This window comes from Mesoplodon densirostris, chromosome 11 (assembly GCF_025265405.1).
Source record: "Mesoplodon densirostris isolate mMesDen1 chromosome 11, mMesDen1 primary haplotype, whole genome shotgun sequence".
NCBI lineage: Eukaryota > Metazoa > Chordata > Mammalia > Artiodactyla > Ziphiidae > Mesoplodon > Mesoplodon densirostris.
The window spans coordinates 8,151,487-8,173,774 of record NC_082671.1 but is presented as its reverse complement, the minus strand read 5'-3'; the positions used below and the strand labels follow the sequence as shown (position 1 = coordinate 8,173,774).

General features: G+C 60.4%; 3 protein-coding genes across 6 annotated transcripts; all 3 read right to left on the bottom strand.

Annotated features, from left to right (window-relative positions):
• Positions 1-62: 62 nt before the first annotated feature.
• Positions 63-7,486, bottom strand: GNB3 (G protein subunit beta 3). The gene is made up of 10 exons (XM_060112317.1): positions 6,372-7,486; positions 6,048-6,134; positions 5,727-5,765; positions 4,104-4,210; positions 3,952-4,015; positions 3,672-3,834; positions 3,520-3,586; positions 3,215-3,416; positions 1,454-1,670; positions 63-673 (listed from the first exon to the last, which is right to left on the bottom strand). Exons 2-10 carry the CDS (start codon positions 6,102-6,104, stop codon positions 567-569), a joined length of 1,023 nt encoding a protein of 340 aa, XP_059968300.1. The 5' UTR covers positions 6,105-6,134; positions 6,372-7,486; the 3' UTR covers positions 63-566.
• Positions 7,487-7,560: 74 nt separating this feature from the next.
• P3H3 (prolyl 3-hydroxylase 3) lies at positions 7,561-17,997 on the bottom strand. 3 transcript variants are annotated; one of them, XM_060112312.1, is made up of 15 exons: positions 17,168-17,997; positions 16,112-16,264; positions 15,559-15,760; positions 15,332-15,478; positions 14,737-14,873; positions 14,229-14,318; positions 13,121-13,173; positions 12,939-13,006; positions 12,702-12,826; positions 10,030-10,131; positions 9,604-9,754; positions 9,268-9,385; positions 9,116-9,191; positions 8,253-8,393; positions 7,561-8,107 (listed from the first exon to the last, which is right to left on the bottom strand). In XM_060112312.1, exons 1-15 carry the CDS (start codon positions 17,663-17,665, stop codon positions 7,952-7,954), a joined length of 2,217 nt encoding a protein of 738 aa, XP_059968295.1. In that variant the 5' UTR covers positions 17,666-17,997; the 3' UTR covers positions 7,561-7,951. The 3 variants fall into 3 exon arrangements, with proteins under 3 accessions (XP_059968295.1, XP_059968296.1, XP_059968297.1); XM_060112313.1 differs by having other exon boundaries at positions 15,347-15,478; positions 17,168-17,994; XM_060112314.1 differs by lacking the exon at positions 15,332-15,478.
• Positions 17,998-18,681: 684 nt separating this feature from the next.
• GPR162 (G protein-coupled receptor 162) lies at positions 18,682-22,288 on the bottom strand. Of its 2 annotated transcripts, none has more exons than XM_060112316.1 (4): positions 22,274-22,288; positions 20,368-20,557; positions 19,617-19,774; positions 18,682-19,313 (listed from the first exon to the last, which is right to left on the bottom strand). In XM_060112316.1, exons 1-4 carry the CDS (start codon positions 22,286-22,288, stop codon positions 18,774-18,776), a joined length of 903 nt encoding a protein of 300 aa, XP_059968299.1. In that variant the 3' UTR covers positions 18,682-18,773. The 2 variants fall into 2 exon arrangements, with proteins under 2 accessions (XP_059968299.1, XP_059968298.1); XM_060112315.1 differs by lacking the exon at positions 22,274-22,288 and adding an exon at positions 21,272-22,138.

Below are 22,288 nucleotides of genomic sequence, written 5' to 3'. Positions count from 1 at the left end.
TTATTACTTAAGTGGGACCTGCGTCTGTTTGGCACAGAAGTGGGGTGGGAGGCAAACATCACAGACATACCAGGGCACTACTTTATTGCCAGCGCTTTAGGAGAGGCAAGAAGGTAGACAAAGGAGAAAGTACGAAGGAGAAGGGGCCCAGGACCCTAGTGGTGCCAGAGCCATAGTCACGGGGCTGAGGGCCCTGCGCCACTCAGGTCTAGACAAGGGTGGTGTCCCTGGGGTGGCGGGGAATCCTAGGGCCTGTGGCCTCAGATGGGAAGCCTGCTAGGCCTGCCAAGGGTGGAGGTCCCGGGGTCCGTTGTCCTTACTCATTAAGGGAGAAGCTGTCAGGACCATGGAGAGGGGAGGCCGTGGGAGGAGATGGGGCAGTTCCCCACCCATGTCCCTGGTGTTGCCTCCCAGAGGCACGCTCCCCGTACTCCCCACGCCCTCAAAGGGGAAAGCTGGGCGGGAAGGGTGGCTGCACGGCAGAAGAGAAAATCTTAAAGAAATCGGGCAGCAGAGAGGGCAGCCGAGTGTCTTCATGGCCTTTTACCTCCCCTCCTCCAGCCTCCTCAGTTCCAGATTTTGAGGAAGCTGTCCCAGGAACCAGTGGCCACAGCCATCCCATCAGCTGTGACCCCCAGGCAGCTGACCCTGTTGTCATGGCCAGAGAGGATGCCTGAAGAAAAGGGAGAGGAGTCAGCCTGGCCCTGCACACACGGCCCCTAGGTTAGCTAGGCGAGACATCCAACTAGAAGAGGAAAGAGGATTAGCCCTAAGGGGCGGGCCTTCTATTGAGGCCAGTCTCTCTATGTAGAACCTGGGGTGGGTGAGGGGAGGGGAGGGACCTGGGAGGGTTGGACATGTCAACGTGCTGGGAGAAAAGCAAGGGCACTAGAAAATGGGGAGGGCTTCCAAATGGAGACTTAGGCCCCGAGAGAAGTGACTTGCCCAAGGCCACTCAGAATGTAAGCAGTGGAATTAAGATTTGGATCCTGACTCTCTGGCCCAGTGTAATCTTCACTGGGCGCCTGGCCTCTCCCAAGAGAAGAAGCCACACTATCTGATTCAACTTCAGACCAGGCCAGTCCTAGAGAAGCACCCAGGTTGGGGTCAGGGCCATCAGGTCACTCTCCATCCACCTAATTCGGTCACTGCATAGTCCCTGAGATGGCCCTTCCCTTTGGTGGATGCCCCTGAAACCCAGCACTGACTGGACATTCAAGGCCCACAGGTCTGGGGGTGGACGGGAGGAGCTCTTCCAGTGGGAAGCAGCCATGGCAGGCGCAGTGGAGAAGGGCCCGTTAGAGCGACTTCGCTTTGAGAGAAGGTGGTCCTAGATTGGGAAACAAGGGGGACTGGCTTCTAGGGGTAGAGCTCAGTTACCCAATACTTAGGGAGCAGTGGTAAGAGGGTCCCCACAAGGGGAGCGAGGTGGCCTTGGTGGGCAGGCTCTTACCCACTCGCTCGCACTTCATGGAGTCCCAGACATTGCAGTTGAAGTCGTCGTAGCCCGCAAAGAGCAGGCGGCCGCTGAGGGAGAAGGCCACGGATGTGATGCCACAGACGATGCTCTCGTGGGAGTAGGTGGTCAGCTCCTGGTCTGCCCGCAGGTCAAACAGGCGGCAGGAGGCGTCGTCCGAGCCTGTGCAGATGGCCTCTCCGTTGGGGAAGAACTGCGGGCACAGGTGGCCAGGGGTCAGGACTCAGACCTGGGCAGCCCGCTGCCTTTCCTGCCCTCTCCCTGCTCCTGCCCTGGTGGCTCCAGGCCCAGCTGTTTCCCTCAGCCTCTCTGGCCCCACGCCCCCAACCCTTCCACCGCCAGCACGGTCACTCTTCACCGCTGATGTGTGTCACATGCCAGCTGCAGCCGGGCTCCCTACCCCCTTCCCTGCTCCACAGTATTTCCACGTTGCAGGGGAGAGCACGGGGCTGAGGGAGGGTGGGCAGCGTGCCCAGGGCCACATGGTCAGAAGGGTGGAGGCTGTCCCAGACGCCAACGACTACAGTCGGCTGGATCAGCGTGTAAGCACAGGGCCAAGTACCAAGGCATATCCTGAATCTCATCGTGAGCACATGTCACATAACCCGATGGAGGGAAAGTCTACAGAAAACTGGCTTGTACTCTTCAAGAATGTCAATGTCACGGAAGACAGAGAAAGGGCGCAAACGGTTCCAGTTTAAAAGAAACTGAAAAGACAAGGCAAGGGAATGCGATACCTGTTCCTGGACAGAAAAAAAACATTGCTATTTTTCAGATAATTGGTGACATTTGAATATAGACTATAGACTGTAGTACTGCGTCGATTTAAATTTCCTGATTTTAAGAATTAGACTGTGACTACGAAAGAGAACGGCCTTGATTTTAGGAAGTACTGAAGTATTTAATGGGTAAAGAGGCATGAGGTCTGCAACCTCCTTTCAGAGAACCCAGGGAAAAAGCTAATGACAGGGCTTCCCTCGTGGCGCCGTGGTTGAGAGTCCGCCTGCCGATGCAGGGGACACGGGTTCGTGCCCCGGTCCGGGAAGATCCCACATGCCGCGGAGTGGCTGGGCCCGTGAGCCATGGCCGCTGAGCCTGCTCTTCCGGAGCCTGTGCTCCGCAGCGGGAGAGGCCACAGCAGTGAGAGGCCCACGTACAGCGAAAAGAAAAAAAAAAGCTAATGACAAAGCGTGTCTATACCTACATCTAGGTGTGTGTGTGTCTGTGTCCGTCTGTCCGTCTATCCCTCCCTCACTCTACAGAGAAGGAATGATGAAGCAAATGTGGCAGAAAGGTAACTGAATATGGGTGAAGGGTAGATGGGAGCTCTTTTTGTTACTCTTGCAACTTTTCTGTGAGGGAAAATTATTTCAAAGTGGAAAGTTGAAAGGGGCGGGGGCTTCCCTGGTGGCGCAGTAGATCAGAATCCGCCTGCCAATGCAGGGGACACGGGTTCGAGCCCTGGTCCGGGAGGATCCCACATGCCGTGGAGCAACTAGGCCCGTGCGCCACAACTACTGCACCTGTGCTCTACAGCCCGCAAGCCACAACTAGAGGAAAGCCTGCATGCAGCAACGAAGACCCAACGCAGCCAAAAATTCATAAATTTTAAAAGAAAAAAAAAAAAGGAAAGGGTCAGGGGGCTGCAGGAGGGGATGAAGGCTGTGTGTGTTGGAGGTAGAGAGGTGTTCCCGGGAGTCAGAGAACAGAGGGGGCGGGGGTGAGGGGGCTGCTCACGCAGATAGCATTGATGTCCGACTCGTGGCCCGTGAACGTCTGCCGGCAGGTCCCCTCCCGCACGTCCCAGAGCTTGGCGTTGGCATCACAGGCCCCCGAAATGAAGAGTTTGAAGTCAGGGGACACGGCCAGGCTCATACAGTCCCCCGTGTGTCCCACAAACACAGTCTTCTGCTGCCCGGTCTCGATGTCCCACAGAGCACTGCGGGGTGGGGGGAGGGGAGGGGAGGGGAGGCGGTCACAGAGAAAGGCCAGCACAGAGGGGTGCCTCCCAAGCCCCAGCACCCACAGCGCTCGGTCCTCACCACGTGGTGTCCCCGGAGCTGGTCACAATGTTGTTGTCGTCCAGGAAGCGGCAGCAGGAGAGATAACCTGGGGGTAGTTAGGACAGTATCCTGGCTGCCGGCCGCCCCCGCGCAGGGCTGGGGCTTCCAGGGACCCTCAGTCTCTCACTCACCTGTGTGAGCAGAGAGCTCCCGGCTGACCTTGACATTGCCCTCCCGGGATTTGAGGCTGTAGATGGAGCACATATTGTCCAGCCCCCCACATGCCACGAAGTTCCCCGACGGGGCGTAGGCACAGGTCATGACCCAGGAGGAGCGCAGCGGGATGGCGTGCACCTGCGGGGGGCGGGGCAGCGGGGGCCTGCACTGAGCTCCCAGGTGGAGAGCAGAGAAGGGGAGCAGGACGCCCCCAGGAAGGAGGGCGGCAGAGGGGCCAGGAGACAGGGCTGATACCTTGTTGGTGGTGTAGGTGTCCCACACAATCAGCTTCCCGTCTTGCGAGGCACTTACCAGCAGCCTGGGGAGAGAACACTCGTGCCATCCAACTCTCCTTCCTGTGTCCCCCTAACACCCACCCCAGGCCGCCCACGCCTCTTAAGCCTCACTTGGAGTCGGTGGCCCAGTGCATGGCGTAGATCTTGGCCAGGTGTCCCCTTAGCGTCCGCCGCGTCCGCATCTGCACTCGTCCCACGACCTCTAGGCCAGACACCAGCTGCAGGAAAGGGAGCATTAAAAATCAGGGTGAGGGGCTTCCCTGGTGGCGCAGTGGTTGGGAGTCCGCCTGCCGATGCAGGGGACACGGGTTCGTGCCCCGGTCCGGGAGGATCCCACATGCTGTGGAGCGGCTGGGCCCGTGAGCCATGGCCGCTGAGCCTGTGCTCCGCAACGGGAGAGGCCACGAAAGTGAGAGGCCCGCGTACAAAAAAAAAAAAAAAAAATCAGGGTGAGGACTTCCCTGGGAGTCCAGTGGTTAAGACTCCATGCTCCCAATACAGGGGGTACGGGTTCGATCCGTGGTGGTCGGGGAACTAAGATCCCGCAAAAAAAAAAAAAAAAAAAAGAAATCAGGGGGTGAGCAGGGTGCGTGCCCACGTGTCAAGTATCAGAGCCACTGATCTGTACAAGTTTCTGTCACATGCCAGGCTCGGGGTCAGGGCCCCAGCCTCAGAGTTATCAGGCCCTGCCCGGCAATGGCTTAGACCGACGCGGAGACAGACACAGGCATGTTGCTAAGGGTTTAACCACCACCTCTCCTGCGTGGGCTGGGGGAGGAGGGGAAGGGGGAGGGGGATTTCCATCGTATAAATAGTACCGCCTTGACCAATTCAAGCTGCCATGTGAGACCACCACACACGGACTTGGGAAGAGATGCACACATCTGGATGAACCCAGCTGCTAGGAGACTGCCCTCGCCCACCACTGCTGCATGGCCAGCTCTCCCTGGTACCCAGAGCAGCTCCATGGCCCTGAAACTCCTTTGACCTTCTAGACTTAGGCTGGGGCTCCAGGGTCAAAAGACTTGACTTGCCATTTACTTGCTTTGTTATCTCAGGCAAGTTACTTAACCTCTCTGAGCCTGTTTTCCTCTGAGCCTGTAAAATGAGGTTTATAGCACCTACCTTATGGGGTTGTCGTGAACATGAAATGAAATTATGTATTTAAGCAACTTAGCCCAGTGCCTGGCTCATGTTCAGTAACTGTTTACTCTTATTACTAACATTTAATCCAATCTAAGATGCCACCAACTCTAAGAAGCACGATTCTCACATGGATCACTAAGAAGGAAAAAATGCTGCGAATTATAATTGTAAGGCATCGATTGTTGGATGCATCTCAATTTCCGAGACGTCAAAATGTGAAAAAATGCAACTTAGAACTGACGACTTCAGTATTAGACAGCTAGTACCTAGCGTCGCGAAGGGCTCCTGATTGACAACGCCCTACCCCTCTTAATCCTTGCCACCCCGTGAAGGGGGGTAATCACTCTCGTTTTATGGACAAGGACAGGACAGAGTCCGCCTCCGTAGTCTCCGACTCGGTGCCTGGCCCAGAGCAGACTGACCTCGCAAATGTTTGTGGAATGAATGAATTCATGTCATTCCTCACTCCAAGCACACGCTGTACTAGAGCTTGGGCACCAGGCTGTGGCTGGTCAGGGGGCTCCCGCCCCATCCCCTCCCCTCCCCACTCCTCCCCTCCGGCCCTGTCAGGGGGACAGGAGCTCTCACCTCTGCCAGAGTAATGTCAGCACAGGCCTTCCTGGCATCCTGGGGGGAAAGCAGACATCAGGGGATGGTAAGGGCAGGGTGTCGGTGTGTGTGTGGGGGGTGCGTGGGTGTCTGATGCGGGTGGGTTTGGGGCTCTAGGGTTTGGGGCCGCCTCTCAAATATGAGATCCAAATTCAGGAGGTCTCTGGCGACTTCCAGGTCAGGGGTCTCTCGGGCGTCACTCAAGGGTGACCCCAGCCCTCTTCCCCCGCAGGCCCCACTCCCGCACGGGCCCGGTTCCCTGTTTTCTGGGGTTCCCTGGTGGGAGGGGTCTGGGGTTACTGCAATCTGCTTCTTGAGCTGCTCTGCTTCCTGCCGCAGCTGCTCCATCTCCCCCATGGCGGGCAGCTTGAGGGGTGGCTCCGGCTCCTGCCAGGAACACGGGGTGGGTGTAGGGGGATCCCCATGTCTCTGTCCCTCACACCCCACACCGGACCCCTCATGAAGGCTGGAGCCCACTCCCCAGATGGAACTGACTGGATGGTCTGCACCCCTCACCCCGCCCGCCCTCCCCGTGTGGAGTCCCGTGCAGCCGGCCCTGCGCTGGCCCAGCCCTGCCTGCAGCCCCCAGCCCCAGAGGGCACAGCCAGCCCAGCTCCCTCTTACTTGGGCTCTGACTGGACCTCTTTAGGCTTCCAGCTCCGGTTCCCAGGCGTCTCCTCGCTCCCTCAGCTGCGACGCCCGCCCGTCACCTGCCCCGGCTCTGCTGCCAGGGGAGCTGGCCTGGCCTGGCCCCGGCTGGGGGTGGGGGGCGGGGGGGCACTGACAGGGAAGGGTAGGGCCAACGACGTCAGGCAAATGAAGTCAGCTGGCCGGGGTGGGGGGAGAGGACAGGGCGGGAGGCGTGTGGCTTCCGAGAGGCTTGGGCCCAGCCCAGGTTGGGGGGGGTGGGCAGCAGGAGTGCAGGACTCCACGGAGAAGCAGCCCCCGTGACGAGCCCCGGAGGGAGGAAGGGGTGTGGGTGCTTCCCCGGCCAGTCTCCAGGCAGAGGGCAGAGCATCAGGCCCCATAGGATTAGAGCAAAGCTGTGAGGATTAAGGGCTGGGTTTGGGAGGGGCGCAAAGGAGCAGCACGACCACAGCTCCGGCGGGGGGGGGGGGGGGGGCGCCCCAGGCCCTGGCCCCCACCAGTGGCGATGATCTTGGCAGTCAGGGCCTGGCTAGCAACCAGTCCAGGAGCCAGAGAATGAGGGTGAGAGACAGCCCACTGTCAATACCCAAAACTGTGTGCCTTAGCTCCGGGTGGGGCGCGGAGAGGGTTACGGTGAGTACGGGGAGGACGTAGGCCGGAGCTGAGATTAGAAGGGACTGATCTGGATAATCCTTCTTCTGGACAAGCCCCAACCAGCTGCCCCCAGGGTCTGATCCCTGGGTAGAGGGGGAAGGTCCGGGGGCTCCAGAGAGGAGGATGGACAGGCCTGGCCCAGCTCTGGGTGGAGAAAAGAATGGCAAGTGGAGGGCAACCCTGTCCCCTGCTCCCATCCGGGGCTGGGCCCACTGCTGTCCCCCAGGACTCACAGGGTCCTGCTGGGGCTGAGAAGGCAAGCACCAGAGGGACGAGGCTGCCCGGAGCCCCAGGCAAGCTCGGAGAGGGAAGACAGGGCTTAGAGCAGGAGGCCCAAGGAGCAGCTGTCAGGGTGAGGGCTCATCTGCACGAGGGGAGCAGGTGGCCGAGAGTTCCCTGACAAATCACAGGCTGGAGAGGCCCTGCCTCTGGGAGGCCCACGATACCTGTCCTCCCTGGCTGGTCACAGCCTCTCCACCCTCCAGCCGCCAGGGAAACTGCTGCGACACACTTGACTGGGCCCCGGCTGAGGGGTCTTCAGGATCTTTATTGACGGGCGGGGAGCGGGCAGTGGGGTGACCCTCCCTCTCATCCGCCTCATTGAAAGCAGTCGGGCCCTACCCCCGGCCGTTTCTCTCCACGGCGGCAGCATCGCGTCTTCTGTCTGTCCTAGGGCTGGAGGTCCGTCAGCTGGGCCCAGGCCTGGCTCCCCAGGCTAGTCTGTGCAGTGTCCTCTGAGTCCAGGGCTGCACGGCCCTTGTGATCCCCAGGCTGGCGGGCGTGCAGGGACGGAGAGCTCGCTGTTCTGCTCCCGTTACGTGGGGACTTCTTGGGGGTCTTGGCATCAAGGCAGACCCCCCACAAGTCAAGAGGCCACATCCCCAAGGAGCTGGCTCAGCCCCTCACAGCTCCTCTCGGACCCGAGGCGGCTTCCCAGCTTTGTCCTGGACCCGCTGAAGCCTGTGGCTGGGGGGTTCTGGGGCGGGGTCTCTGCTGGGCATCCCTTCTCCCTCCTCCTTCTCTGGCTCCTGCAGTAGCTCTTTGGCTTCGGTCCACTCCTGGGGGGGGCGTGGAGTGGAGGGTCTGGCCTGATCTCCTGCATCCACCCTGCCCCAAGGCCCCTCCCTGGCTCAACTCAGCCCCTGCGCCTTACCCGTCAGCCTGCCCACCCCTCACACGGCTACCCCGCTCGCTCCTCCTCACCTGTTCCCCGTGCTCGGGGGCCCACGTGTGCCACAGCGCCAGGCTGCAGCGCCGCCCCCGCGTCACGGCCCACACACCATGGGGATTCTCCACGCCGGAGCTGAAGGCCACGAGGCGCCCACAGCGAGGACGGACCTGCGCCTGGCGGGCCACGGCGGATTCAGCTCCAGGGAGGGGCCCTCGGAAAACCTGGCCCTGAGTCCCTGGAGTAGGACGGGGGTAGGGGGCCCAAAGAAGGCAGCTCTCTTGCCCACCACTTCCCCTCCGTAACTCAGGGGCTGTCTGGGGGCAAATGGGAAATGGGCCTCCACTTGGGGAGCACAAGTGCCGGACTGAGGCTAGAGGAGTTGGAGCCAAAGGGAGAAGGGACCTCCATCCACCCCAGTGCCCTGACTTTTCCTGGCCAACTCTTTGTACCAGGTGTGAAGCCACCTGAAGGCACGAGCCCAGTACCAGACTCTGGGTTCTGGGCATAAGGATCTTGAGGACACTTTTCCACCCCAAAGAGAGCTTGGATTACAGGTGGTGAGCAGAGAAGGAAGTTATTGGATAAGGCAGAGCGATGCACAGTGAAAAAGCACTGCTCCGCTCTTCTACCGATCCTAGCCCCAAGCTTGTACCTGGAATAGGGGCTTGGGGTCCTGTGCTTCACCCGCCCTCCTTTAGGAGGGCCTGGAGGGGCCCCTTGGAGGTCTCCTGGGAGGGGCTAGGAGAGCCCCTGAACACACAAGTGGTGGGAGGCGCTGGGGAGGCCAGGGAAGGAGAGGGCTAAGGCGGCCCCAGCCACTTCCGTGCATTTGCCTCTGGGAATCCTGAGCCCACAGCTGGGCTCCCTGTCCACCCCCAACCCAACCCCCATTTACCGTGACGGTGAGGGCGTTGGGCTCTGTGAAGAACAGGTCGCCGCCCTGGAAGTCATCGTTGAGGTAGAGGAGTCCGCTGGGGAGGCAGGAAGACAGGAGGCGGTGAGACCCCCGCCCAGGCCCCCCTGCCTGACCCCTGGAGGGCCGCCCACCTGTAGTCTCGGTAGGTGTAGGCCGGGGGCTCCCGCCAGCACTCCCCCGTGTCAGGGTCCAGGACACAGTTGTCTGCGTGCACCGGGTGGCTCAGGTCCATGCGCTGCGCCTGCTCTCCTGGGAAGGGAAGGGGCCTGGTGGGTGCCCCGGTGCCTGCCCACCGACACCCACCCTGCAGCTCCGGGGTCACAGCCGGGCCCCGGCCTGGGCAGGGGAGTCAGTCCTCGTGCAGTGAAGACTGGGACGCACAGGGCTGGGGCTGCGGAAGGTGTGCGGTGCGCCGGCCCCGAGGGGCCCCGAGGCTGGGGCGGAGCGGCAGGGTCCCTGGCGGTTACCTTCTATGGCACTACGGCACACCAGGTGGGTGAAGGAGAGGTGCAGGGTCCGGTCCGGGGAGAAGTAGGCCTGTGTCAGGCTCCGCACGCGCTCGCTCGCCTCCAGAAGCAGCTGGGCACCCTGACTGCCCACAGTCCCAGCCCGGGCCAGCTGCCAGCAGAGAAGGAAGGGCCGGGAAGGGGGAGGCACTGGAAGGGTGGCCCCTGCCCCCGCCCCACTTCCACTGCCCTCCACCCACGGTGTGGGGGCGCCCATCCACCCAACTGCTCCATGATGGCAACACGGGCCCCTCGGTCTGGAAGCCCCTCCTCAACCCTGGGCCGAGGACTTGGCTACCCTCGGTCCCGGGAGAGCCCTCCCCAGGAGATGCCCGGCCCTCCTCTCCAGTTCTGGCATCAGGCCAGGGCCCGGGGGCCTCCTCTCACCTGGGCGGCCTTGAGCACCGTGAGCCCCTCGAAGCGTTCGTGGGGAGTGTGTGGGGAGCGGCGGCCCTGATAGCCGGACCTGGCTCCAGACTCAGCCGCGTCCTAAGCAGGGAGGGGGTTGGCTGGGGAGTCACCCTCCCCGGCCCCGGGCTATCGCCCACCTCACTGCCCACAGGGCCACATGGCCTTCCCTCCAACCCTCCCAACGCCCTGGAAGAGGCTAGAAGCTCCCGGAGTTCTCTGAGCTGCTGCCCTTTCCCAGAGAACGACTATCTCCGCGTCTGTGTTGTCACTCCTGGTAAAGATCTGGAACCCCACTCGCAGAAGGGACTGTGCACAGAACTCTGGAGAGCTTCCTACAGTGGGGAAGGGGCCCTGAGAGCTGAGGACAGCTGGGGAAGGGGGCAGGAGGGGCTTGATCACTCATCCCGATGGGCCGAGAATAGGGGAGTTTCTCTGAAAAAGGACGCTGGCAGGAGGTTCGACAGTCGGGACAGGTCCTGGCTGACTCAAGGTAGGGACGAGGCATCAGCCAAGGTGTCTCTCCTCCATCCCTTCTCACCTTACATGCTCTTGGAGAATTTAAGGCCCTTGATGCTAAGTCCCAGTTACCCAACTGCCTACATGACTCTTATCTACTGGGGGTCTCCTAGTATCTGAGGGTCCCTTTCCTGACACCTACTGTCTGCTTTTTCTTTCTTTTTTCTATTCTGTCTGCTTTTTGAAACTCAAGGTACCACTATCTAATTACCCCGTATTTAAGCCTCATCTCTGAGAGGTTCACATAGAGGCTACCTGGCCACTCAAGCCATCTAACCCTCTATTCTTTTATTCATTCATTCATTCAGTAGGCACTGAGCATCTGCTATGTGCCAGGCACTGTGGACTCAACTGTGAACATGAAAAGTTCCAGCAGGGTTTATATTTTGAGATAATAAACAAACAAACAAACCAGATCAATTCAGACGGTGATAAGTGTTACATGGAAAATTAAAGCAGGGTTACAACCCCGAGAGTGCCCCAGCAGGGGTCAGGGGACAGCTAAGTGATGAGGTGACATCTACATTGAAACCAAATGATATGAAGGAATAGCTGAGAGAAAAAATGTTCCAGGCAGCAGAAATAGCAAATGCAAAGGTCCTGGGGCCAGAATGAGTTTAGTGTAATCAAGGAACAGAAAGGTCTGATACTTGGGAGTTATCCTTGACTCCATTCTTTCCTCATCTTCCAAATAGATTTAGTCCTCAATTTCTCTTTCTTTGACTTTCTAAGTATTTCTCATCTGTCCCCATCTTCATTCCCTTGAAATGAGAACCTAACCTAGGGCAGCGGCCCTCTTGCAATCATCCCAGAAGCTCCCCCTCACTTCCCTCTCCCGCTGCATTCTCCACACTGCCACTAGAGGGAGCTCCCAGTCCTACAGGATGAGGGCTCCAGACCCTGCCCTTGGAGGTTCTGCAGGAAGACAAAAGTCCACCCCTCCTTAAATCCTTCAGAAAGCCGTCCACAAATAAAGTCCAAACTCCTTGGTAGGGTACAGAGGCCCTTCCCCATCTCTCCTGGGCCTCCACCCTAAACTGCCTCTGGATAATATACGGCCTGATGTTAATAGCAATAGATCATACTATTTCCACATTCTTCCAAGAGCTTTACCATGTTCTAACTCATTTAATCCTCACAGCAACCACAGCAACCCTACAACATAACCGCTGCATTTAGCCCCGTTTCATAGAGAGGAAACTAGGCTCACAGATGTTAAAATACATTGCCCAAGGTCACACAGGTAATCCCTGCTGGGACTGGCCCATGTTCTTAACTCCTGTGCTCCACTGCGGTTCCCAGAACCCCCCTTGCTCTTCTCCCTTGCAGCCTGACTTTCCTTCCCGCTCTGTTTGGTTAACTCATCCTTAAGACTGAGCTCAAATGCCAGCCCCTCCAGTAAGCCTTCCGTGACTTTGCATCTCCACGCGGGATCCTAGTTCCCCGACCAGGGATCGAACCCAAGCCCCCTGCAGTGGAAGTTTGGAGTCTTAACCACTGGATAGCCAGGGAAGTCCCTGGGTGAGTACCCTGTACAGACTTCTTTCATCAAACTCACCACCCACTCTGATTATGTCTCCATGCCTGATTCCTCCTCTATACACTGAGCTCCCAAATGCACGGTCTGTGTTCATCTACCTCCCCCTGGAACCCAGGCATTTCCAGTGTACAGCAGGGTCTCAAAGAGCGTGCGTCAAAGAAACGCTAGCCCAGAGTGAGACTGAAGCTTCATAAAATGGCAGACTCAACCTGGTGAATACAGATCATCCCCCCCAACCTAGGAGGGGATGCGATGATGGAGAAACAGCCTGCATGTCTGCCGAGCCAATAACTGAGCTCTCGGCCAACCAAGGAATCTTCACCTGTGCACTCACCCTTTCTGATGCATTTATGCTTTGTATTTTGTTCTTCCTATCAGGTTCTCGCAAAATCCTTCTGTAAAATGACCAGCCCACGTCAGCTAAGTTAAGAGGAAAAGGAACTTGTCCCCAGCGGGGAGGCAGTGGCGAACACAGTCCCCGCTGGAGAGTCAGGGAGGGCAGGACAGGGCGCAGGCCAAGAGCAAGGGGGCAGGCAGCTGTGCCAGCGGGTCCCCAAGTAGCGGCAGTGCCCCCCCCTACAGGTCTTCTCACCTTGGCCAGCTGCAGGAGCACCCCGCACTCAGCTGGGGTGAGCAGCCCGTCTAGCACCGCTCGCTCCGACCCATTCAGCTGCCTCGCGTCCTGGGTCAGGGTTACCCCCTCCAGGAGGAGGACATCTGCCGGGGAGGGACAGGACCGGGGCTGAGGGTCCCCTGAGAGCAGGCCCAGCAGTAGCTGGCAGCCCCCAGACCCTCCAGAATCCTGTCTCCTGCTGTCCCAGGAACTCACCCTTCCAGTGAGTCAAGGGCTTCGGCTGTGGAGGCTCATGGTCCCACGGCCTCTTCTCCAGATCCTCTCTCAGGGGTGAGAGACATGCTCAGCGGACGCACAGGCCAGACCCATCTTCCCCAGGACCCATCCCTCCCCTTCCAGCTCAGGCCACGCCCCTCCCACCACAAGGCACCTCCTACCTGAGTTTTTCTCTAAGGGCCTCAGGGATGAAAGCTGCTGGGGTCCAGGGATCCTGGGACAGTCAGGAAAAGCGCCATCACCCATCAAGTCCGCCCCTGAATCCCTGACGGTAGACCCTGAGCTACCACATTAAGGTCCTCCTGCTTCCAGAGGGGAAGGTGGAGGTGGAGAAAGCCCTGGACTCATTGTCGGGAGCCCCGGGCACTGGGCACTGGGCCAAAGTCTGCAATAATAATGATAATAATAACAACAACACCTGACGTAGCACTGTTTGCCAGGTGCTATTCTAAGAGCTTTACACATGGATGTGGAACTTATCATTTAAAGTTCACAATAGTCTTGTCAAACAGGTCGTAGTAATGTGCCCATTTTGCAGTTGAGAGGACTCTGAGACACAGAGACGTAAAGTAACATGCCCAAGACCACACAGCTGATAAGGGACAGAGTTGGGATTTAACCAACGGTTTCCAAACAGGGAGATTTGCCCGTTAGGGGACGTCGCAATGTCTGCAAACAGTTTTGATTGTCATGACTCAGGGAGTGCTAGCGACATCTACTGGGCAGAGGCCGGGTAAGCTGGCCTACACGGTCCTACGTTGCCTGGACAGCCCCCTTCTCCCAGTTAGGAAGTATCTGGTCCAAAATGGCAATAGCGGCAAACAGGTTGAGGAAGCTGCCTTACACTGTAGCACCAGCGAGAATAACCTCTGCCCTTTGGTTCCCTTTCACAACTACAACAAAGAGGAAGAATAGCAGCCGCGACAGAGTTTTCTGTACTTCGGAGCAAGCGACGTGGCTTCAACGGGGCTATGAGATGAGTGCGATGTTCCCATTTTACAGGTAAGGAAATTGAGGCCGAGGCAAGTGAAGGTCCAGAGCTTGTTCGTGGCAGAGAGACCAACATTTAGGCCTGCATGACCCCAAAGCCGTCGTTAACTACAGGTGCCTGCCTCTGTCCCTGTGACGCTGGGACACAGAGTCCTCTCCAACCCTCGAAGGGTTATGGAGAAATGGGAAACGCTGTTGGGAACGGATGTGGCACATCCACAGAGGGCGCTACTGCTGTCCCTCTCCTGGGGGCGGGCGGGGAGCAGTGGGGTCACTCACGGGATCCTTGAAGCTGGCCCCCAGGTGCTCCACGGCATAGTAGAGCTGTCTCTTCTCCCCCAGGGATCGAAGGACGAAGCGCCGGATGTCCTGGAGAAGGGGGACAGCGGGGGGGGGGGAGTGGGGGTCAGGGAAGTTAAGGCTGGAGAAGGGCAGGGGAGCCCGCAGGCTCCCTAACCTTGGCTGTGCCCCTCGGCTCAAGCCGCCTCCTTCAGCAGCTTCAGGGTGTCGGGAGTCAGACTGGGGGTAGTGTGTGTGTGTGTGTGTGTGTTGTGCACATGTGCACTTGTGCTAGGTGGGGGCAGGCAGGGGTGAGGTTAACGGGAGAGGGCTGGGCTGGTGCTTGGACTCAGAAGTAGAGCTTGCAGTGGGGGGCAGGGAGTGGAGACCGAGCAGATGCTGGACTTGGGGTCGCCTTTGGCCAGAATGGGGGGCGGGATCCAGGTGACTTCTCCAGTATACCTGTTTGATTTCGGGCTACCTCACAGGGTGAGTGTGGAGGGGCTACCTCTCTTGGCCCGAGGCCACGTCTTGGGTCTCCTAGCTGGGCCTGGTACTGGTCCAGAGCCTTCCTGGCAGCCTCATCCTCCGGGTAGAAGAGGAGGACGCTCAGCACATTTTCCACAGCCTGGGACAGATTCCCTACTGGAGACAGAGAATAGCAGGGGGTGGGACCCAGAGACCGGACACCGCTGTGATCCCTGGGCAGAGGCAAGAAGCCAGGGGGACAGAGGCAGAGACGGAGAAGGTGGCCTCCCAGGACCCCATCCCACCCAGCAGACAGGCTCATCCCGTGCTGCTTTCCAAAGCTTACTGGAACATACCTGAGCTGTGTGGGCAGAGTTCAGAGGGGAGGAAGAGAGGAGAGAACAAAGGAAGGTGAGAAACAGCAAGGACAGGAGCCCTGTGACCCATCTCCGAGCTTTCCACAACGGCACCAAAGGAGAGCGAGCGTCCTCCTGAGGTGGAGGTGGTCCCCATGGAGCCCTGACCAACTACAGGTGCAGAGACAGACGGAGGGAGGGAGGGATGGGGCTCAGGATACCATCAGAGACAAACCTTCACTCTCCCCGTTTCCCACCTCAGTCACCCCCAGGGCTCACCCTTGCCCCACTGACCCTGAGCATGGGCCTCGTGCAGCCGCCTCAGCTGGCTGGGAAGGAAGTCTGGGACAGGGAAGCTGCGACCAGGACGTGTGGCCGTGTCCCCCACACAGCGCTGCCGGCACTGCAGGACCCCTATCCAGTGCCCTGCGGGGGACACACGTGCGCCACTCAGCTTGCGCTGCACCTCCCCGGGCACCGTGAGGCCCCGCCACCCAGCTCCTTACCCGCGATGGCCTCATACAGGCCTCCCTGGCTCCCGGTCCCCTCCGCCTCCTCTTCCGCCCTCTGCTGCTCCTCAGGCCCCTCGCAGCCAGCCCGGCAGCTCTCCACCTGGGCCAGGCTCTCCTGCAGGGCCTCCTCCAGGCAGGGCACTGCCAGTGCTGCTTCCTGGTGCCCCAGCAGCTCCAGGCCGGTGTCATAGGCTGCCTGCCGGGGAGGGGAGTGGTCAGTCACCTGAAAGCCTGGGGCAAGGGTTGTCAGACTAGAGCGGGAGGGAGAAAGAAGGGGAGGGGGGTGGGTCTCATTTGGGGCCTGGACTCCAGGTCCCAGGTCACCTTGGGGAATACAGGGTGGGCCTCGGAACCCACATGTTAGAACGTGGGACTTTGTGAATCTCAGGAAGAAAACTAAGTCCCAGAGAGGGGCTTCCCATCAGGGTCACAGAGGACGGTACCCAGATTTCCAGATGCCCAGCGGACAATGCACAGTCCGGCGAGGTCTGTGTATCCAGCCAGTCAAAGACTGGGGGCGGGACAGGGGTCGTGCTGAGGGTCTCACCCAGTATGGGGGCGTCTCCAGGTCCCGGAAGCTCTGGGGCCGAACCCCGGACATCCGTCTGTACTTAGCCATGTCCTCTCGCATCTGAAGGTGCGTTGGGTTGGCCACAAAGAAGGTGTGCGCTGCGGCTGCTGCCAGGTCCAACTTCTTCAGCTGATAAGCGGGGAGGATGAGGGAGTCAGCCCTGGGGTAGGGGTGTCAGACTCCGCCTCCTCCCCAGCCTCCCCACCCCAGACACACCTGGCACTGGCCCAGAGCCTTCTGGAAGACCGGTAGGTGAGAACTGCCCACCACCCAACCTCCAGACCCCCCGTATGTTGGGGCTCTCAGGAGTCTGGTAGCTACGGAAGCGGAAGCGGGGTCTGAAGACTGGAGTGGGTGGGATATGGGCAGAGGGACCTCGTTGGAGAGACGAAGTGGAAGTGATGGCTAAGTGAGGTGCGGAAGTAGAGGTGACCCGAGCAACCAGCAAAAGCCGCTGGGCTCTAGGACCCTGAGCTGAGGTGTGTGTGACCAGCGCCCCCCTTCCCCGGCCACGTAGGCATTATTAGGCAACAGCGACCGCACCAGTAGAGCGCAGTGTCCATTGCCCCTGCCCCGGACACCGGGCCCCTCAGCCCTGGCCCGCGCCTCCTCCTCTTTCTTTTCCGAAGCTCCCTCCAGCCCCAAGCGAAGGCTCACTCTCACCCCCTTACCCGCCCCCATGCTCTCTCTCCAGCGGCGGATCTCAACCCTAATCCTCCCCCTTCATTCCTGAGAAGAGGCGGCTGTCACTCCACGTAGGTCTCAGTAAGACTTTCTAAAACTCCAGGCCCCTGCCCTCCATCTCCGACCTACTTCCACCCCGCCGCATGACACCCATTCCAACTTCGCTCCCACTCTCCCAAGGCTGTCCCTCGGCGGCCTCGATGGGTGTTTGTCGCGGTTTGATAGGACGGACTCCAAAGACGCGGTCCTATCCACACAGCCCCACCCGGGTCCGGGCGCTGGCCCGCCGCCCCTCCCGGGAGCTGGACCAGCTCCAGGAGGACCCCCGGGGCCCGGGCCGCCGCGCACCTGGTAGTAGGCCCTCTGCAGGTAGTTGTAGGGCTCCCGGCGGCGGAAGGCGTCCTGGAGAGCTCTCCCCACTCGGAGCCGCGCCGCGCCCCCCGGACCCAGCCTCCGCGCCCCGCACTGGGTCAGGCACTCGGCGCGCCGCAGCGCGGCGCGGAGGAGCAGCGGTTCCCAAGCGCCCCGCGCCGCTCCCGGCCCGGAGTCGGGCCCCGGAGAGGCGGGGAGCAGGGCGGGGAACGCGGCCCCCGGCTCGGCCGCGCAGCGCGCCGCGCAGTCCCGCCGCGCGCGGCCCAGCGCCGCCCGGCTCCGCAGCGCCTCCCGCAGCAGGGCCACCGCCGGCGCCCAGGCCCCCGCCGCGTAGGCGCGCAGCCCGTCGGCGTAGAGCAAGTCGGGGGCCTGGGGGGGCGCCCCCGCGGACAGCGGGGCCAGGCCAGGGGGCTCGGGGGACCCCGGGGGAGGCAGCAGCAGCAAGAGCGGCAGCCACCGGAGGAAGCGGAACATCGTGCTTGAGCCGCCGGCCGGCTGCAGGAGGGAACTGCCGGAGCCGCGAGGAAGAGGGAGGAAACGGGGAAGGAAGAGGGAGGGGAAAGGAAGGAGAGAGAGAGAGGAGGGAGGAGAGGAAGAGGGGAGGAATGAGCGGCGCCGACGGGAGCTGATGGGGCCGAGCCCCAGCCCTGGGAGAGGACGCCTGGCAGAAGGTGGAGAACGCGGGCTTTAGGACCAGCGGGGTGGTGTGGACCAAGAAACAGACCGCGGGGAGAGCAGGGCAGGCGGCCGGCGGTGGAGCAGGCCCGGTGCTCTGAAGACAGCCTGAGGAGCCTCGTAGGACCCCGGACTCCAGGCGCCGAGGCCCAGCGGGTGGGAAGAGCTACTGCGGCTGCGTTCTCCTCCACTCTTGGGGTCCAGGAAAAGGAGCGTGGATGCCTCCCACAAACCCGCACACACGCGCTTTTGGACAAAGGAACTTTCGAATGCAGCAGGGAGGGGGGTAAACTCCAGGTCTGTGACACCAAGTCTGCTCAAACCCTTTCCTGCCCAAAAAGTGCGCGCATACAGATTTGGGAAAAGGAGGAGCGCTGAGGCATGGGAGATAGAGACATCCTCTAAAACCACCTCCACAGATCTCAACGAAGATCCTTCAAACCCCAAGCCAGCTAACGCAGGTGTCTCCCTATGTCCTCCCACTCCACACCCCCCTCCCGCCCAGCCCAGCCCAGCCCAGCCCAGCCCAGCCCAGCCCGAGATGCTCTCATAAGGCCGTCTCTGTGAATGTCTGCATGTCTGTCGTTCTCCGTGTATATTTCTGTGCCTCTGTCCAGTGTGCCTGCTCTAGTTTGTCCTCTATGAGCCATTCCACCCCCCAAGCCTCTGACCATCCCCTTTGCCACCACAGCACACTGGACACAGTGGTTTCCATGGTGACACTTCAGACTTTAATACATTTTGCTAGGGATGATGGAAGGTGAGTCAGGCATCTGGTCACTTGGATGGGAGACAGCAGAGGTTCCATCTCCCCAGAGTCTGGGGGCAGCTGACTCAGGCTCAGAGACAGAACGAGGTGTTACGCACCCAGGCCCCCCCACCCCCAGTCCAGCAGGCCCACTTGGGCTCACAGGGTCAGCTGGGGGAAGATGGGGTTACCTGGGTCCCAGGGTCCTCCCCAAGCTCTTGCACTCCCCTCGCCTCCTGTCAGGGAGCCGCGTCGCCCTGCACTTAGCCCCAAAGGAAGTCCAACGACTCTGCTATCAGGGGACCCAAGGGAGAGTCGGCGGGGTGAGACTCCCAGCGGCCTGGGCCGGCGAGGAGAGGGCCCTGGCGAGGCCGTCGGAGAAGGCAAAGGTGTCTCGTCAATGAAGGTGGTGATCTCCTCTCGGAAGAAGCCTGGACCCCGTGGGGGTCCCCCACCTGACCCCAGAACTCCGCCCTCCAGGAATTGGCGAAGACTGGCCAGCCCCCCACCTTCAGCCTCCTCCTCCTCCAGCCCTTGTCTTTGTCCCAGGTACTCAGGAGGGCCCCCTAGGGCCCGGCTCTGGGCTGGGAGGACCCGGATATCATCAGAGGACGGCCACTTGTGCAGGAAGGAGCCAGGTGCCCGAGGAGTAGAGAAGATGTTGGTCTCATCGTGGGACAGACGGCGGGACAGAGGGACCTGGGGAGAGGAGCAAGTAGACCCAGGGGTGCTGCCGGGACAAAGGGGGTAGAGGCAGGAACCAAAGCGGGGACTCTGCAAGGTGGCTCCACCCCTTACACTTCTGCAAAACATCCTCTGATGGGCAAACCTGGTTCTGAGCGGTCTGAAGGGGAGCCTCCCTTGCCGTGCCTTCCTTTCACCTACTCCTCATGTGCCCTGCAGGCTGGGGCTAGGGAATCGGGGGTCGGGATGGATAACAGAGACTGGAGAAAAGTAGTGAGGGGATACCCAGAATAGGAGGTGTACTGCCTAGTCCCATACCTGTAAGTAGTGGACCGTCTCAAGAGGGGGAAAGAGCATGTGCCTTCCAGGCAGCAGCTTCACTTGGGTAGGGTCCCTGCCCCCTGGTCCTGTAGCCCCGTTGGCATCAAAGCGAACTTTGCACACTCGGCCATCTGCATAATCATCACAGCCCCCATCTAGGAGAAAAAAGGGGCAGAGTGGTTACAGGCAGGGAATACCCACCTCCCCACCCCCTTTAAAAGCTCCCACCCCCTTATAAGCTCCCCAGAGAATCCTGTTTCCATTAGTCTGTAAGCTCCAAGAGGAAAACAAGAGTGGCCAGCGTCTGTTGCATTCGGTGCTGAATCCCTAGCGATTCATACATACAGACACACTTGTCTGAAACAGTTACCCCTGGCCCCCCAATCCCACGCCAGGAGCTGTCCCTGTAGCTGGGGAGTCTCTCTCAGGAAGCTTAGCTTTCCCTTGGTTCCACAGCCTTCCTTTATGGTTGTGGTAGTTCTCTGGACTGTTTCGTAGGCTCGGCGGAGGCAGAGCTGGCTAGTGTGGCCTTCGAGGGGGAACAGACACCGAGAGGAGGAAGCAGTGGGTGTGCATCGGGGTGATGACTGGGGAGAGGGGAGCCACGAGTCAACCCAGGGGCGCTGCAGGTTCTGTCCAGCAGGGGGCACTCCAGGGCAGCCCGTCCCCACAAGGAAAAGGGCTGGTAGAAGAGGGCAGGAAAGGGAGCCGACGCCTAGGAAAGCGAAAGCCCAGTCCCTCCTCTGACCGTCGTCGCCGTCCTCCTCGGACATGAGAGCCACGCACTGCTCCCACACCGTGCGCACGTCGGCGCGGTAGCGCTCGCAGGACCAGATGAAGGAAGGCAACAGCAGCGTCTGTGCCATGGAGCACCACAGCACAGCCAGCACCATCCAGGGGGGAGCCGAGTCCGACTTCAGGGAGAAGAAGCTCACCACCTGGCAGGAGGATGGAGAGTGGCCCCGGGTCAGGGCCCAGAGCCGAGGGGGCCCACTCGACCCCAGATCCGACATCCTAGTGCAGACGGGGGCGGGGCAAGAAGTCAGGAGCGGATGGTCCGGATCACATAGGATCAGGACAGAGGCAAAGTTGGAGGTGAAGAAGGTTGAACAGAGGGGAAGGGATTGACTCAGAGGAAGTTCAGGAGAGAGAATACTGGAGAGAGAGCCCAGGGGTCCAGAGGGAGAGGAGCAGACGCGGTACAGTAAACTTGAAAACAGACTGAAATTCAGACAGAGGGACTAGATGGGGATGCAGAAAGCTGGGGGTGGGGGGGGGTGAGCTCTCTGGGGTTGCCACCCAGGGGTGCTCAAGACCCTGTTGTATCCAGAGGGAGTTCGGGAGTGGAGTGTGGAGCTTAGCAGCTGGGTGATAGGTCTGGGGGGCTGAATCGTGGAGCTGCAGGAAAGATGATGGAGCCAGAGGACAGGGAGTGGGACAGGAGGATGGATGATGGAGTTGAGTACTGGTCACTGGCGAACAGGCTACGGAGCTGGGCTAGTGGGAGCTAGGAGGTGGATGATGGAGATGGGGGTTCACAAGTGGGGCTGGGTAGAGGAGAGAGGAAGATGGATGATGGAGTTCGAGGTCAGGTGATCATGCTGGGGTCTGGATATTGAAGAGAGCAGGTCGGGGGGGAGCCCCAATCTCACCAAGATGGGCACCCCTGTGAGTGAGTCATAGAGAAAGACGATGGCGCTGACCAAGTTGGTGACCTGCAGGGATGTCTTGGCCGACTCGGACCCATCCAGCGAGGACCGCCGCTTCCCTCGGGCATCCTCCACCACAATGGCCGGCACCTCAAAGGCTGGCCGGGTGCCCAACCCCCCTGGCCCACCCCCCTTGGCCCCGCCCCCAGCCCCTGCTCTCCGGGCTTGTTGAGCCCTCCGGGGCCGGGCCCACAGCGTCTGGTAGAAGGTGATGGCCACACAGACCAGCCCCATGACAATGCCCCCAAGTAGCAAGAGGCTGAAGCAGACGCCGAAGCCGAGGCCAATCTTGGAGACTATGAACTGGCAGCCGCGGGCGTAGTAGCGCTCGCCGTTGTTGTGCCAGCCAATGGAGGGCAGTGTGGAGAGGATGAAGCTGACCATCCAGATGCCCACGACGGCGTGCAGTGCCTGCTTCTTGGCGTTGCTGAGGCGGTAGTTGACGGGCCAACGCACCATCCACATGCGGTGGTAGGAGAGCGAGGCGACGGTGAAGCAGGTGGCCAGGGCCAGCGTGTAGTAGGTGGACACGAAGACCTTGCAGATGCTCTCGTTCCAGTCATAGTCGGAGGAGGCCTGGCGCCGGAGCTGCACCACAGCGAAGGTGGTGAGGGGCACGGCCGCCATGAGGATGTGCGTGCCTGCCAGGAAGCAGAGCAGCAGCTCCAGCGGCTTGTGCTTCTGCTGCTTGGCCGAGATGCTGAGGATGATCCAGGCGTTGGCCAGCAATGCCAGGAGCCCGCAGGCCAGCCAGGACAACGCGTTTGAGCGGAGGGAGGCCTCCTCTGCCCCCGCCCCACCCCGAGCCATCCTTCGTCGGTCCCCCCACCCCCCTTGAACTCTTGGGGGTGGGGGCTAGGTCTCACCCAGGAGCCCCACTCACACACACCCCCATGATGCCCACAGTCCTTGCCCTGGAGTGAGGAAGGCCGCCCCTAGGCCTACCCTAGTGCTCAGCAT